The sequence below is a fragment of the Eleutherodactylus coqui genome, chromosome 5, assembly GCF_035609145.1.
Source record: "Eleutherodactylus coqui strain aEleCoq1 chromosome 5, aEleCoq1.hap1, whole genome shotgun sequence".
Taxonomy (NCBI): domain Eukaryota; kingdom Metazoa; phylum Chordata; class Amphibia; order Anura; family Eleutherodactylidae; genus Eleutherodactylus; species Eleutherodactylus coqui.
In genome coordinates, this window is record NC_089841.1 from 267,660,681 (window position 1) to 267,678,547 (window position 17,867).

Below are 17,867 nucleotides of genomic sequence, written 5' to 3' on the forward strand. Positions count from 1 at the left end.
TCTCTATGACGAAATGAGAAACCCCCAACGGTTGACATCCATCTCTCTGGAGATCTATTCAACCGTCTTCTAATCTTTTTCCATAAACAAAAACTTGGGGAACGACCAAATTTTCCGGGGTGTTATTTCTGATAACACTATTCTGGTCCCAGGGAACATAGACTTCGTTTTCCACAGCTCCTTTCTGATCTCAAGAATCAGGTCGTATGTCTTCAGCCTTCCAACATCATTTCCTCCTAAATGAATAATCAAAATGTTCGGCATCGGCAGCACTGCCTGCTTCTCGAGCAGCAACGATGTCAAGGAGGACCAAGACATGCCCCTGATTCCACACCAATAGATCTCATGAGAAGATGTATCCAAACCCAAATCCCTTGAGTAGCAGCGGCTTACCGCCCTCTGATGGGCCCAGAATATAAAAGAGTGTCCTACAATCCAAACTATCTCTCTTTGAGAACCTAAAACAAAAAACAAAGAACATTACAAGGCAACATTATTGGGCCGAACATATAATTGAAATCGATTTGATCCCCATCTACCGATACTCTTAATATGCTCTTTGCTGAAACCCAACCTAGCTGCCTCTGTGGCAGCGCCAATTCTAAATGAGTGCGACGTCACTTTAACCCCATTGCAACCTGCCTTCGTAACACATTTCTTTAGCACACTTACAAATTGAAATCGTGACAGCGAAGATCCGTCCACATGGCAAAAGAACGATCCCATCTTCTGCGGACGAATCCTCGAATACCTTTGTAAAGCTCTGACCGGGCACAGGTTAGCAGAGGGATTCTGAAACAGCTGAATCCATATCCCTCCGCCTAACCTATCAGTCTTTGTATGTTTTAAAAATAATTTCACGTGATTGCCCTGATTAAACACGTCAGACACCGATAACGGTGAGCAAGTTACCTTGGATTGGGACACAAATTCACCACATCTCAGAGCTCCAAAATAAGCCACTAAAAAGGCGCAGTGAAATAAAATCCTCTCATACTCTGAAGTGCAGACTATCTTATGTCTGCACTTCATCGTATGTAAACAAAAGATTTTGTTTTTCAAAAGATTTTAAGATTTTCTCCTTAGTGGCTATTGGCAGGTGAAACCCCAGCGGGGGACAGCTCACAGGGCAGAGCTTCTTTATAACACTGTGAGCTCACACCGGCCTTGTTAACCATCAGTGGGACCGCTGGTGCAGCTATCCATGACAATCAATGGGACCGCTGCTGTCCATGACAATCAATGGGACCGCTGCTGTCCATGACACTGCTGGGGACTCATCCTGCACAGTTAACCCTCTATTTAACTCCACTGACTGCTGCATCCCTGAAGAACCAGCCTGTAATAACCCTTTCAGGGTCAGCAAAACACTATCTAATGATGGTAGCATATTAGCAGATGCCAGCAATGGCTGCCATAAACCTTCGTTGCCAGAGGGCAGCGAAAACACTGCCCTCCAGAAGTCCCACCACCGCTGGAGCTCGCCGCTGCTGTCATCTGGATGGCTGGCCCTTCAGCTGCTGTGGAGCCCAACGGTGTCCTCCTCGAACTGTCCTCCGCAGGCTTGTGACGCTGTGGGGAAACTGATGGAGAATAGCGCCTGCTGCTCTTCCGTGTGCGCTTACTCCTAGCGCGGGTCTGCCTCTTCACAACCCCTGGTACTAAAGCTTCCGGCGGGCATCCAGTCAGCCGCTCCGACGCCAACATCCTTCCAGACGACCTCTTCCTCGCACTGGACGATGCTGCAGCACTTCTGGTGGAGTCCCTCCGGGGCAAAATGACCGCTGACCCGATACCTCCGTCATCCTCCGGCTCACTTGGCTCAGAGGCTAAAAGGGAGATATCCTCCAGGCTGGCAGGTAAGGCAGACACACCTGCAGCAGGAACTTCCAGGCAACGTCTCAGCCACTCCTCACCCCCTGCAGCCTCAGCAAGTCCTCCATCACACAGCTGGCAACCTTGAATGCTGTGAGGAAAACTGTGACCGGATTCTGCAGCTTGACTTAGTGATATCTCCTCTCTTCTTTCCCGCTCAAACCTCCACCAATCACAGCCTGTTGCTAGGCCCCTGCCTCACAGAGACGCTCTCTCCTGATAGGTCACTGCCGTTATCTTCTTGGCCAATCATTCTCTGTCGCCAGGCTTCCCAGCTTCCATAGCAGACTCTTCATATTATAGCTGACCCTAGAGCAGGGGTGGGCAATTAATTTTCCCATGGGGCCACATGAGAAATTGGAATGGTTTTAGAGGGCCAGACCAACATACGAAGGCTCCATGCACATTGCCTTAATGGGGCCGTATTCCAGCCGCCCGATTTGCGGCCAGAATACGGCCGCCATTGAAAATGAATGGCGCTGTAATACGGCTCCTCCAACAGTGCAACAAATTGTCTGTGATTTAGTGCTCTTGCCCTGATGAAATTAACTATCTTTTGCGAATGCTTCTTTTTTCTCAGGACAAATTAGCGCTGCAGAGTCCACCAAACATTCTTTGACAAACTCCCCATCAGAGAATGGCTTACTGTTTCTTGCAATTTTGTAGGATACTACAAAGCAGGTCTTTACGGCTGCATCCCTGGATGAGTGAAGCTTTTTAAAAAATCCTTGCTGACTTTGCAGTTTTGCTAGCAAATCTTCAGATACCCGTGCCCGCTCTGCCTCCGTCAAGTTCTTGTATTTCTCTCCGTGTTTAGTCTCATAATGGCGATGCAAATTGTAATCTTTAAATACAGCTATCTGCTCTCCACAAACTAAACACACAGCTTTACCTTTGGTTTCAGTAAATAGATATTTAGAAGTCCATTCTTTGTTAAAAACTCGGCATTCTGCATCAATTTTTCTTTTTTTAATGTTAGCCGCCATATTTAAGGGTTAACAGCTAACCTCGGAAAATAGATTTTTTTAATACACAGTAGTATGCTCCTAGGAGAGGGCACAGAGAGCTGCCCCAAGAAGAGAGATTAAAAAGTGAATATTATTAGTATTATTATTCTAATTACAATGCAAAGGGAAAAGTCCTGACACTTACCAATGACGAGCGTGGAACGATTGTCCTGGCACTCCCCAAGGTCCGCAACGAGCATCCTGGCACTCAGAAGTTACAGTGGCATCACTTACTCAGCATCGGGAAGCAGTGAAACTACAAACTCCGAAGCCTTGTCCATTTTGTTAACTTATGTGCTGTTTAATAAAGTTATTCAGGCATACGTCATTGGTAGAGGTGCTTGAATAAGTAAGGCCTGAATAACTATTAGCACAGCACAGAAGTGAACAAAATGGACAAGGCTTCGGAGTGCATAGTTTCGCTGCTTCCCGTTGCTGACACCGGACTCATTGGTGAGTCACCAGGACACTCTTTGCGGGCCGGTCCGAGCTATTCAGCGGGCCGGATGTGGCCCGCGGGCCGTGCTTTGCCCAGGTCTGCCCTAGAGTGACTTAATAAAAACAGATTAGAACCCCCCCCCCCCAATAACATCAAATATAATATATTAAATCCAATACAAACCATTTCCATCTACCTTTTATTAAAGTTATTAACCCCTTCCGCCCCCAGATTCCATGAGGCCTCAGTCCCCTAGCGTACTTCTGCCATACATTATATTCACCCAAAAATGGGACGAATAAAAACTACATTCTGCCACACAAAACATAAGCCCCCACGCGGCCGCGTCAACGGAGAAGTAAAAAGTTATGGCTACTGAAAAGTGAAGATGAAAATCCTCCAAAAAGCGTCACATCCGCGTCCTTAAGGGGTTAAAGTGCCCATACACTTGAGCCCAAGCTGGGCAGACTCCCTGATGCTGTTGAGGCCAGACAACTGGCTTGTGTGTGTGTGTGTGGGGGGTGCCAACTGTCACCCAGGGACCTCATGGCTCCATTCACACGGCGCGGTTCGGTAGCAATAAAAACCGCACCAAAAAGTGCATCGGTGAAGCCACGAGTGTTCTCACTAGGTTTGGAGTAAAATGGGGCAAAAAATGCACACAGTTTTGCAAATGCACTTTTTGAAGCAGTTTTTTTTTTTTTTGCAATCCGCCCCGTGTGAACGGAGCCTTAGATAGGCGATGCGGCATGATCCCACCTGCTAGGACACATCCGGATGTAAATATGGCGCTGCCACCCTTGTGGCGACTAATCTGAGCTGCGGTTTTAATCCTACATCTGTTAGAAGCTGCCCTGCGATTAGCGCATCTGATGCCTTGGAGCCCCCGTCTGGCGGGGTAAGGGCGCTTTCACGTGAGCCGAATATTTCTGTAAGCCGCGGCTTAATCTGCCGAATTCCGTTCCACAGCCCACAAGTCTACCTGCAGACTTTGATGCAGAATTTAAGCCATTTTCAGCTCCGCATCGCAGTCCGCACAGAGCCACGGGAGGTTTGCGTCGGTGGAAATACTCCACTCGCCGGAGCGCCGGCGCATCTCATTGGCCGCAGAATCTGTGATCAATCAGAAGTTTCCACTGCTATTTAAAAAGAGGTTTTGCAGCAGCTGAAGAGTATTAAAGCCCTTCTGCTATAAATGATATCAAGCTTCTCCCGGAGTTCTGTGGCCTCTTGGAGCTCGTTCACACGGGCTGCGCAGTGCATGCGTCTGTCTTCGTTGCGTCCCCACAGCCTGTATTGTAGTAATACCCACTATAATAGGACATGCTGCGTTCTATTAAGCCAGGTTCAGACGGCCTTAACTGACTGCGTGACGCCCGCGGCAGACGCGCACAGCACATAGCAAGCACGCAATGACAATCCGAAAAATCGCTATACACTACGTTGGCGTGTATGCGGGCCTAATATGTGCCAAGATAGAACATGCTGCAATTTCTGCACTTGTAGCGTTGCGTTCGCGCTCCTCACCATGCACTGATTCTCTTCTGTTCCCTTTCAGACCATCATGAACAGCGCCCGGGGTAAGTTCAGCTGCGCCTCCTAGAGGTGGATACACGTACAACTTCTGCTGGAGCGCTCAGCGTTGTGGTTTTTGAACTGTTGCCTTGCATTCCTCCCACAGGTCAGATGGTTTCGCAGTCCCCCGCCAAGAAGACGGATAGCCCAGATATGATGCGAGCCGGTAAGTGGATGCCAGGTTTGCCGCATCTGGCTGGGCACTGTTTGGCTTTCAGGAAGGGCATGGCTGGGCTCAACTTAACCTGATTTGTCACATAACTAATCTGAAAATAATCGCCAGATTTCCACATGCTAAAACATGGCGCAGCATGGGCCCCGCTGAAGTGGCCCCGATGGCATGCTGCACCGTTGTCCGTCTCATGTCACCTCGGGGAGATCTGCACGCCATGTATATTAGTTCACACTATAGTCTCATGAAGTTCTCATGTACAAGTGACTGTTGTGTGACGGAGGCCGGCGTCACACATATCTGAGCACGCAATGCGCAGGGAATAGAACCCAATCATCTCTCTGGGTTCGTTCATATGCACAGATTTTTCTGCGCATTTGCACACCAAAAGTCCCGAAAGAAGTCAATGAGGATGCGCAAATGCACGCGCAGTACACTGGAAGATACGTGTAACACTACGGAGTTGCACAGGGAAAATAACACATTGAACTCATTCGACTGATTAGCCGATTCAATGGCTGGGAGCATCAGTGCAGATTGTTTTGCAGTTGCACAGGACTTGTGCACACAAAAAGTACAGTAACATACGCCGATGTGCGTGCCAAAAGCAACATTCGTTCCACAAAAACACAGTGCTCATGGGTATGCAGATGCGCATGCTCTCGTGTGAAGCCGGCCTGAATCTGTTCCCTTAGGCCTCATGTCCACGGGGAAAATCAGGCCCGCTACGGATTCTACATGTAGAATCTGCAGCGGGTCCCTCCTGCCCCGCGGACATGAGTGCTGAAAATAGGAATTTAAAAGAATTTACCCATCCGGAGTGGGCGGGGAAAGCCTTCTCTTCCTCACGGCCGGATCTTCTTTTTCGGCCGGCGGATGAATTCGTCACGCCGGCGGCACGTCGCCGGCACGTCGTCGACGTGCCGCGCGCATGCGCCGGGCACATCCGCCGAGCCGAAGCAAGAAAGATCCGGCTGTGAGGAAGAGAAGACCTTCCCGGTCCGCTCCGGATGGGTAAATACTTTTAAATTCCTATTTTAGGTCTCCCGCGGATCCGGACGGCTTCCATAGGCTTCAATAGAAGCCCGCGGGAGCCGTCCCCGCGGGAGACCCGCACGAAAATGGAGCATGGTCCAGATTTTTTCATGCTCCATTTTTTTTTAAATCCCTTTTATTGACCATCCGCGGGTATTTATCTACCCGCGGGTGGTCAATGCATCCCTATGGGATGCGGATCCGCATGCGGGAGATCCGCTGCGGATCTTAAATCATATTTTGCCCGTGGACATGAGGCCTTAGGCTGCGCCTGTTACAAGAAGGTTGAATGTGCCCTGAGCCTAGGAGCTTAGTCACATCACCCTATTTACGCAGGCATTGAGCTGCGTAAAAAAAACGGCATAACAGGCACCGAAAGTCGCGTGAAAAATACACATATGTGAATAAGGCCATTAAAATCAATGGGTCGTATTCACTGCATGTAATCAGCCCTAACACTCGTCCGTCACACGTTCCTCTGCATTCATCGCTGACTGTTTAATTTGGAAACACACAAAAGACAAAGGAGGAGGGAGAAGATTCCACTTCTGATACCTGCAATTGATTGCACAAAGGTATAATAGGCTAAAAGCATAAACTAAGTAATCAAAGTAATGTGCTGCAGCAGCCCGACACCTGCCGCTGCAGCAGCCCGACGCTTCTCGCTGCAGCGGCCCCACGCTTGCCGCTGCAGCGGCCCCATGCTTGCCGCTGCTGCGGCGGCCCGACACTTGCCGCTGCTGCGGCCTGACACCTCGCACTGCAGCAGCCTTATATCAGCATGTGGAGTAAAATGTTTTACAATTACCATTGTTTGGGCAAATTGTTTTATTTTGCTGATGTCTCACCCTACATGTATCATTGTAATCCATATTTCAAATGCCATATAATGCTACTAGCATAGGAGAGTACCTGTACACCCAGCACCGTACCGAAGCCCTGTGATCACAGCCTGATGTTGGGGCTCTGGTTTCTTTACAGCATGAGTAATATTCTTTGCCAAGGATTAAGCAAGCTGCTGGAGATGGCTGTTGCCCGCTGTACCCCCGCTTTGCTTCTCTTCTCTTAGTTTCAGCTGTGCCCTCCTGTATCTCCCGTCCCTTGCTTGCTGCCTTTCAGCAGGATGATGGGAGGGGTTGTTGGGTTTAATGTCGCTGTCCTGTTTGTATCCCAGCCATGTACTCTGTGGAGATTACAGTAGAGAAGGACAGAATCACAGGGGAGACTAAGGTCCTCTCTAGCAACACTGTGCTCCCTCAAGAGCACCCCCTGCAGGGGGTCAAGGTGTATGAAGATGCACAGAAAGGTAGGGCGCTCTGGAAGGTCGGCTGTTTCTTTCTTCTCCTTAGGAGACGATGTCAATAGCAATGTCATTGAACAGTTACTCTCGCTTGTCCGACAAGAAGTGCCAAGTGGACAAAACTTGTGGTTCTTCAGTTTCGATGTTTCTGTGGCTTGTAATTCTGCATTGTATTGTTGTCTCATCTCTCTTTGTTTCCACAAATCCATATTGGGCCGTTTATGGTCACCTTATTTTTTAATGCACTGACCCGGACGTTAAACACTGTGTAATCCGCTTAGAATTGTTTTCTCTGCTGAATTGTAAAACCTGCATTTTCCTTTATACTTCCCTTCTAACTCTTTCATCTGTCTACAGTTGTACATGCAGTGAGATCAGAGGTTACGGCACCTAATGACGCCGTCCACCAGCTCAGTTCCACAGAGGTGGAGGATCTGATCCACAAGGCGGAAGAAGCAACACTTAGTGAAGTTTCCTTGACATCAGATGAGAAGACCTCAATCCAAAGAGCATCTCCTCGAAAGGAAATCCCCGGTGTCCAGGCTCGACCTCCTGAAGTATCACCGGGCCCAGAGCAACCAGTAACCATGATTTTTATGGGCTACCAGAATGTCGAAGATGAGAATGAAACAAAGAAGGTCCTGGGTTTGGAAGAGGCCATCACCGCTGAACTGGTCGTCATTGGTGATGGAGACCCACAGCCAGCCGCTGATGGAGGTGTACCAGAAAAGGCACAGCACCCTCCCAATGGTGCTCCAGCGGAATCTACCAACAAGAGTGAGAAGCCTGAGGCCAATGACACGGCTGCACTCAAGACTGGAGAGCAGGATCTAACTATGAAGAAACAGAGATGCAAGTGTTGCAGTGTGATGTAAGCAGGTGAAGGTAGGGAAAAGGTGTGCCTTTCCTCTAACCATCATACACCATAAAGCCTGAAACCGGAGGTTGTACTTTACCATAATTTCTGGATGGAGAGCTACTACCCCTAAGCCTTTAGTTTATTAAAGGGGTACTCTTTCTATCCACCTCAGCCTTTGAGGGAGTCCCCTCCATGATCCAAAACTAACGGTGGGCTCCGTTCTACACTCCTCCTCGTGAAATCTGGGAGGACATTCTCTTAATAATCATCCTACACGGAGTCTGCAAGCTCTCAGACTGGGAAGAAGACTTCCATCCACACAACCTTCAGATGTATGAGGAGCATCACACGACTAGCAGCACTAGAGTCTTCATTCTCCTCGGCTATGTTTGCTCCTGGTATCTCCTGAAGAATCTGCAGCTCTCCCTATATATTATGAAAGCTACTGCCGTTTTGTATCCAGTGAAATCTAGTCGATCCCCTCATCTCCTCTACCTCCAACGGTCACTTTTATAACCACCAACGTGAACAGTTTAGAGGACATTTCCCAAGAGTTACACTGTAGGTTGAACACACCAACCAATGGATGAATTGAACGCTCGATACATACAGGATTTTACCAATGAATGTTACAACATTGGGACATTTCAGGAAACGATACGATGAAAAGACAATCTCAGTGTGGCTCACCAGTCGCTCGTAAATCGCAGGTCTTGAGAATCTCAGTACGTTTACACTTTATTATAACATTCCTTAGAGTTTAAGGGCAGATGGGTTACAACTAGCAATTCGGTTTGACCATCTTAAGAATATGGAAGAACAGATCTTCCCAGCCAACAGCATTGCCATCCACTTCAGCCATCACCTGTGTATTGTATTAACCACTTAGAAAGTTGTAATGAAAGCTAAAAGTGATTAATAGCAAAATCCTCTCCATTCTCAATATCTGTGTTTCGTGCGTACAACTTGCCTGGCGTTAGAATCGCTGTATAAGGTTCGCCATGTCATTTGGAATGTGATGGAGTGTGTGACAAGATTATTGTTACAAGTATAGTCATGGAAATTGTTTCTTGTGTTTCATTAAGAGTGAAGTCCGGAGACGTGATACGAAAGTTAACTTTATTTTTTTATCCCTTAGCTGCTGTATATGATTTAATATTCCGCAAAACATTGTAATGATGTGACTAGAGAGTTGCTGCAGGTTCTACTGATATCCCCTTGACCTTCACCCTCTAGCCTTTTATCTATGCCCCTTGTATGTTAACTGTGAACCCTACTCCCTCTCGGACGGTGTGCCCATAGCGCGGGACCTGAAGCTTCGTGGAGCCCGTGGACTTTTAATATATTGGTGCCTCTGTCTCTTGCTCTGCCTGCCTGAAAATTACCCATATTCCACCTCCTACCTAAATTTCAAATGTAAAACATAATAAGCAAATAAAATGTGTCAGTTAATCTCACGATGCAATATGGTTTCTGTCTGAAGGCAACAGTAAACGGGAGATAGTCACCACACTCTTTACACGCAACTATTATTGTTCAAAGGAATTCATTTTAGCAATACTCGTTCAGGGTAAATGCGAAAAAATCGCTCCCTATTCATTCGTGATTGCCTAATCGCTGACTCTCAGTCAGGGGAGAAAATATCTCAGGCTTCTTGTTGCGTGTAAATGATCCTCGCTCATTTCTTTACATAGAAGGTGAAGCGGTGAGCCAGAAGCCTGCGATCCAGCGATGTCTTTCTGTTTAAACACTCTGCACAAGCAGACGTCAGCACTCATACGGACGTTTAAACGCCTGGCGACCCGTGTAAAAGGGACATTACCAGTCTGCAGGATTTTTTTGGAAGTGTCCTGCTGAGAGTGCAGGGATTAAGGCCCATTTAGATGGGACGAATGTCAGGCAAATGATGCCCTATACTCGTCCCCGCACATACTAGCTACACGGGAGCTAGCATCGTTGGCTCACAGCAGGGCGGCTGCAGGAGATCTCTCTCCTCTCGCTCCCCCGCCCCTCTCCATTGACTTAACATAGTTGCCGCTCAGTACTGAATGGCTGCTATTTACACTGAATGATGATCGTTCAGCTCATCTACTATCATTTATGCATCTTAAAATCCTGAATGATGAGCGTTCAGTGTAAATAGCAGCTGTTCAGTACTGAAGGGCCGCTATGTTAAGTCAATGGAGAGGGGCGGGGGAGCGAGAGGCGTGGAATCTTTTCCAGCCGCCTGCTGTGAGCCGCTATACTAGTTCTGTGCAGCGGCACCGCAGCCTGTATGTGCGGGGACGAGTGTCGGGCATCGTTTGCCCGACATTCATCCCGTCTAAATGGGCCTTTAATCTCCTAATAAGTGACAGGCCGAAAGGATGGAGCTTAACCAAGGAGAAAAGGCTTTGTGTTTTAAGGATATTTTATGCGAAGCAATTACCACCCAAATTCCTCTTGGAAACAGTGAGTTTAGGCTATAATCGTCCCATGTTCATGCCGCCGCCAACAGGGCACTGAGCAAGAAATCGCTAATTTGTTGGTTTTTAGCAAAACTTATAACCCAACAGAAAGCACTCCATGTTTGAGCGACTCATGTTTACTGTGAATGGAGGCAGGCAGCCAGAACGATCCCAGACCGCTCCTCCTCCATCCACATGAACGACTATCGCTCCTATGTAAGCAGACGAGCGACAGTCAGACAGCAGTCTGTGGGGAGTGTATGCAGAACGGGCAGCGGGAGAGGTTCCTGCTGCAGTGAATGTCCTAGACGGGACCATTGCTTCCTGACCGCTGTCCCAACAACTACTGATGCTTTCACGCAGTCATTCAGTGACTGGAGGTGGATCTCTTCCAGCCGCCTCCATTCACTGCAAACAGTCATAGATGAGCGACTGCCTGTTTACACGGAGCAACAAGTCGCTCACTAGTCGTGTTGTTCCCGTGAGCTCCGCACACCTACCGGCCCGTGTAAAAGTACCTTCCTTCTTACACGGTTGTGCGGACAAGGCTGATCTGGGAGACACATGGAGGATTTTTTTTTCTGCATATTTTTCAGTTGTAATTGCTACATTATACAGAATAAGATTAAAGAAGATTAAGGGAAGAATTGCTGGGATGTTTTTTGGGGGGTTGTCTTCTCTTTATTTGAAGCCATTTCGATCTAACGTCTTACAGCTTTGGCGCTGTTCACATGAGCGTCCGGGGCTTCTGTCATGGGATTCCAATATAATCCTGGAAGTAGTGCCGCATACTTGGCTATTGCCGGCAGCATGACAAAAACTGAAGGGACCGAATTATAGCCAATGGCGTCTTTTCCATCATAAGACATCCACCTGGCAGGGGACTTCCTTCGTTTGTTCCCGTAACGGAGCTGAAACATGGAAACACCAAAACCGATGTGGACGTAGTCTCGAATGTATTTATTTCCACAAATACCTACCTATTGTCGTCGATGCTTCTGCGTGTACTTACTGAAAGCTCTGTAATGTTGATACTTAAAACATTCTTGAGAACGTGCCCATTTCATTTTGAACTACATTTACACATTTAGAGGTAGAAAATATTGAATCTCAAGAATTCAGATAAAAATGTGTGTCTAAAATATAAATAATAATGGGCATGTAATGTATTTAGAGGGCTTATTTGAGGATATCCTCATTTTTTTTGTTTTTTTAATGGCCTGGCATGCGATAAAATAAAAGAAGCAATGAGTATCTCTCTTCTCCCCTGAGAACTAGCAAAGCATCTCCGGTGAAGATCCTTCTGTCGGCACAGACCGTAAGTCAGGTGACCGCTGCAGCCAGTCGCAGGCTGCAGCAGCACCATCTGTTCTTCTGCCATCCGCGCTCACTTTCTGGGTGCCATGATGCCTGGAGTTTGGGAAGGTGGCCTCTGGTTTGCTGCAATGGTCACAGTGCTTCCATTCTGTGCTGACAGCAGGATCCTCACCGCAGCCACCCTGTACGCGCCTACACTGTAGCATGTCAGAGCTGGTTTCCTACAAGCTCCAAGCTGTTCAAGAAGCTGCAGTAGTGCCATCTTCTTCCTTTATGCTTCCTCGCTACAACTGATGACCATCACTAACCGGATGAATCAAACAACTATTAACAACTTTCCAGGACGTTGTGTTCTCAGCAGAACTTCATCAGGTTCCCTTATTCCCTCCTGATCCCTATTATTCTTGTATTCAGATGATGCCCTAAGAGCACTCTCCCTATTACACATACAGGACCTATCACGCTGTCAGGGACTGACTTACATTGACCCCAGGAGTCAAGGTCAAGTGATAAGGCAGAAAAGATCAGAGTACACAGCCTGCAGGGCAGTAGATGCACGACTGCATTCTTCACTTCAAATGTTAGTAATAGTCCGACTGTGTCGTCGTCGCCCCCCCCCCCCCCCCCCCCTCCCCGTTCCTCCCCGCTCTCCCCCGCCGCTCTCCGTCACCCGAATCTTTGGAGACGAGCGGGCCGGTACTCGCAGAAGGCACTACTCGCTCGAGTAGTTTGCCTTAGGGAGTACGCTCGCTCATCTCTAATGACTACTTAGAAGAACATGAAGTTTAAAATAGTTTGACTGGTGTTACCTTTCTTTGTTGCTCTGCAATTCCATTTAGTAATGACACCGGCTGAATATAAGACTGCAGAACTGGACTTCACATACAGCAGTCGCCTTTCCCGAGTACTAATGTTCTCTCCTGGTACTAAGATACACCCAAGACTTATAGCAGAGCCAAACTGTGTAATGATTAGATAATTGAATGAGCAATAATATGAAGCATGTATCAATACTAGTAGTAAATAATAAAAATGCAAGAATAGAAACCTGCAGTAGATGACAAGAACAGAAAGGTGATGGTAATCAGATGATGACATAAAAGGATGATGATGGTATAAGATAAGGGTGCACATAGTCAAGATGACAGATAACAATAAATGGATAACTGACCCTAAATCTAGTTTTCTCTATGTCTTTCCCTAGTCTATCAATTACACTGACCCTAACACCAGACACCACTGTCCAGGAGTATGCAGAATCTCTATCTAAAACACTGATCCCAACCAATAATGAGAGGGCACTAAGACCCAGAGACAAGAAAAACAAACTTGGACAAAGCTGAACTAGGCGGTTATAAACATGGAAAGAGCAAACAAAATTATAAGGCTAAGGAGCAAGGCCTGGACTATTAACAACCTCAAGGAGACCACACTCGTTAGGAACAAGACACTAGAAGCAAATAATACTGGATTTAAACACACAGCAGAAGCTAATCCATCAAGAACTCTTCAAGTGAGACAGATATGCAGCAGTGTGGTCAGCTGACCCACTCTAAGGCTGGCTTCACACGGGAGTCAAAATCGCGCAAGATTTGTGTGTTGCGAGACGCACAAATATGAGCCCCATTCTTTTGTTATGCACATTAGCGTTGTTTTCCTGCATGACACTGTAATGCGATGCTATGCAGGAAACAAATCAGAGCATGTTCTATCTCTCTGTGTTCTCTCGCATCGCAGCGCCCATTGTTCTCATTGCGCCCGACGGATGCAATACTAGTAAATCTGCAATCCTCTGCGGCAGCTGTGACAGCCTTGCCGGGGGATTATGTGAAACACCTCGCATCCATGGAGATTTCCATGGATGGCGATCACGATATGGGGCGAGATTCACGGCCCGCTATCACGCTGGCCCGTGTGAAGTTAGCCTCAAGGATCAGTTGTCCGAGAGTTGCATCACAACTGCCCCAACAACAATCTAGCAGGAGGATCCTAAAGATCATAAGATTCCTTCTATTAGTAGCTGTGTCCAAACTTTTTCCAGTCGTGTATCTGAAAGGCCTTTAATCATGTGTCCGTGTCATTTAGATGGGGCTTTCTTTAGAGTTTACCTGCGTCTTACAAGTCACTATGAGCTCAGCAGCAATGCTCGATCACTGGGTACGTCTAACACATCCAATGAGTAGGAACTATGTATTTCTGCATGTTTGGTTAAGGGCCCGGGCTCTTGTAGCAGCCACACCGCATTATATCACAAAATACCCATCTTCTGTGCTCGGAAGGAACTCCACAGCAGGATAACATTCAGTCCAGAAGGAGCAAATGTTCAACATCCAGCATTGAAGATCTTCACTGAAATCCCTGTTTCTTAAAGCATTTGACATATGTGGTCCCAAACCCCCACCATTCAACCCAACGCGTTCCTGACTACATGCCCTTAATCATGGCTGTTAACTTCACATACTCCCCCATCTTGGATTAAAATCACAAATAATCCCATGATCTAATCCAACTAAGGAAAAATACATGACCCCCCCCAAAAAAATAATAATTAGCCCTTAATAATGTAATGCTATATTATGGCTTTGATTTAATCCCAATGGAAGTCTACGTTGTATTTTAGAAATGCATTTTGCTAAAAGTAGTTCCCTGTAATCTGCACCTCTAATGGGGCATTTTACCTTAAAAGGACATCGTATGCTGTAAAACCTCGCTCCTCGCAGATTACATACTCGCCCCTCCCCGCTCCCCTGCCATCTCGCCAGCTCTCCGGTCCCCACTGATCTTCATTTCGGGGTGCAGGCAGTCGGTGATGATGACTCCGACAAGAGTCATGTGACCGTTGCAGGTGACCAGTCGGCCAATAGCTGTGGCATTCACATGAGGCTGAGTCAGGGTCATCATCACTCTAATAAATGTTATGTGTTGCTTTTTTTTAAAAAAAATCTCCTTGGTATTTGGTCCATTTTAAAAGGATTTTTGTGAGGAAAAATGTGTATTTTTTTAAACTGGATTTTTTTTTTATCCCCGAAGGACTTGAAATCAGTCTAATTGACACTTAGGGACTTGAAGATGCGATAGTTTGATCACTAGAATAATACACTGCATTGACTTATGTAGTGCATTTTACTATGCCTATGACAGCAGCCTATTACACTCAGAAGACAGAGCCTAATAGGCAGATACATGGCAGACATGGACACCTTTGTCATTAGTACTTTGCCATCACACTGTGGGGTGCCAATGGGTGACAAAACGAGATCATTCCCCGTCATCTGCTTACATGCTGCAGTTGCTATTGATTGTGGTATGTAGGGGGTGAAACTGCCGGGATCTAAGGTTTCTCTGCTCTTGGCTGTTAAAGCCGGAGCCGGGCTGTCAGTAGTCGGCCGAGACACCGCCTTAAAAAGATGTGTGTGCTGGTATCAAGCCCATTAGCGACGTCAGTAAAAAGGCGGTTCATGAAGACTACTACACTCATCATCCAGCGGCTTATATTTCCTATTGACATGGGATAATCAGTGGCCACACAAGGTGCATTCAGAAATAATCGCTGGATTGTTTGGATTAGAACGATAATTGTGCCCGCAATGAAGAATAATTTGTTCGTTTATCGCTCATTTTATACAGGCTTGCTAATCATTGTTGGCTCGTTTGCTAATTGTTCGCTTTAAACAGTTCAGTCGTTCTCATTCGGTGCGGCAGTGAACGGCAATGATTTATCTGCCTGTATGAACAGGTTGCACATGCGAGTGATGAATCGTATCATGTAAAAGCACCCTTACTGCAACTCTGCCCAAAGACTAAGGCCTCATGTCCACGGGGAAAATCAGGCCCGCTCCGGATTCTCCATGTAGAATCTGCAGCGGGTCCCTCCTGCCCCGCGGACATGAGCGCTGAAAAGAAGAATAAATAAGAATAAACTCACCTCCCACCCGCTCCGTTTCTTCTCTTCGCCGCGGTGTCATCTTCTCTGCGTCGCGGACGGATCTTCTTTCTTCGGCTCGGCGGATGCGCAGGATGACGTCGGTGAATAATTTAGCTTGTGTACCAGTTGGGAGCAATTTCGCACGGCGGTTTTTGTGTTTGGTTTTTTGGCGGGTCCAGAGCCAGGAGCGGGTCCATTATAGGGAAGACATGTGAATCTTTCCATTGTACTTTCTCTCTGCTCTTGACTCTGGCTCACAAGGTGCTGGGCATGGGGGCCGTCGTGTGAGCGCCCCCTAAGGTAGATTGGTCAGTTTTAAATGTGTTAGTGTTAACCCCTACTAGACTGTAAAGAAAGGGCGAGTCAGGGTGATGATGGGGAATGTATGTCTGCTTAGCAATTGTGTTTTATTAATGGTATCATGTCTGAGCTGAGGTGACTGAGCTCTGAGGTAACTGAGCGCTGCACTGAGGTAACTGAGCTCTGAGGTGACTGAACACTGCACTAAGGTAACTGAGCGCTGCACTGAGGTGACTGAGCTCTGAGGTGATTACTGCTTGGGGTCTATCAGCTCTGAGGTAACCACTGTATGCAGGCAGTCAGCTGTGAGGTAACCACTGTATGCAGACAGTCAGCTGTGAGGTAACCACTGTATGCAGGCAGTCAGCTGTGAGGTAACCCCTGTATGCAGACAGTCAGCTGTGAGGTAACCGCTGTATGCAGACTGTCAGCTGTGAGGTAACCACTGTATGCAGACAGTCAGCTGTGAGGTAACCACTGTATGCAGACTGTCAGCTGTGAGGTAACCACTGTATGCAGACAGTCAGCTGTGAGGTAACCACTGTATGCAGGCAGTCAGCTGTGAGGTAACCACTGTATGCAGGCAGTCAGCTGTGAGGTAACCACTGTATGCAGGCAGTCAGCTGTGAGGTAACCACTGTATGCAGGCAGTCAGCTGTGAGGTAACCACTGTATGCAGACTGTCAGCTGTGAGGTAACCACTGTATGCAGACTGTCAGCTGTGAGGTAACCACTGTATGCAGACAGTCAGCTGTGAGGTAACCACTGTATGCAGACTGTCAGCTGTGAGGTAACCACTGTATGCAGACTGTCAGCTGTGAGGTAACCACTGTATGCAGACAGTCAGCTGTGAGGTAACCACTGTATGCAGACTGTCAGCTGTGAGGTAACCACTGTATGCAGACAGTCAGCTGTGAGGTAACCACTGTATGCAGACTGTCAGCTGTGAGGTAACCACTGTATGCAGACAGTCAGCTGTGAGGTAACCACTGTATGCAGACTGTCAGCTGTGAGGTAACCACTGTATGCAGACAGTCAGCTGTGAGGTAACCACTGTATGCTGTCAGCTGTGAGGTAACCACTGTATGCAGACAGTCAGCTGTGAGGTAACCACTGTATGCAGACAGTCAGCTGTGAGGTAACCACTGTATGCAGACTGTCAGCTGTGAGGTAACCGCTGTATGCAGACTGTCAGCTCTGAGGTAACCACTGTATGCAGACAGTCAGCTCTGAGGTAACCACTGTATGCAGGCAGTCAGCTGTGGGGTAACCACTGTATGCAGACTGTCAGCTGTGGGGTAACCACTGTATGCAGACTGTCAGCTGTGAGGTAACCACTGTATGCAGACTGTCAGCTGTGAGGTAATCACTGTATGCAGGCAGTCAGCTGTGAGGTAACCACTGTATGCAGACAGTCAGCTGTGAGGTAACCACTGTATGCTGTCAGCTGTGAGGTAACCACTGTATGCAGACAGTCAGCTGTGAGGTAACCACTGTATGCAGACAGTCAGCTGTGAGGTAACCACTGTATGCAGACTGTCAGCTGTGAGGTAACCGCTGTATGCAGACTGTCAGCTCTGAGGTAACCACTGTATGCAGACAGTCAGCTCTGAGGT

At 47.5% G+C, this 17,867-nt stretch overlaps 1 protein-coding gene across 3 annotated transcripts in view; it reads left to right on the forward strand.

The window, feature by feature from the left end:
- PALM (paralemmin) overlaps positions 1–9,719 on the forward strand; it is a 98,697-nt gene extending 88,978 nt beyond the window's left edge. For 2 of the 3 annotated variants that reach the window (XM_066604638.1, XM_066604639.1), the window contains exons 6-9: positions 4,880–4,901; positions 5,003–5,062; positions 7,278–7,409; positions 7,761–9,719. In XM_066604638.1, the coding sequence (XP_066460735.1) occupies positions 4,880–4,901; positions 5,003–5,062; positions 7,278–7,409; positions 7,761–8,278 (732 nt within the window). In that variant the 3' untranslated portion in view covers positions 8,279–9,719. The remainder of the gene's footprint in view (positions 1–4,879; positions 4,902–5,002; positions 5,063–7,277; positions 7,410–7,760) is intronic. The other variant, XM_066604640.1, reaches the window with a different exon arrangement.
- The last annotated feature ends 8,148 nt before the right edge of the window (positions 9,720–17,867 follow it).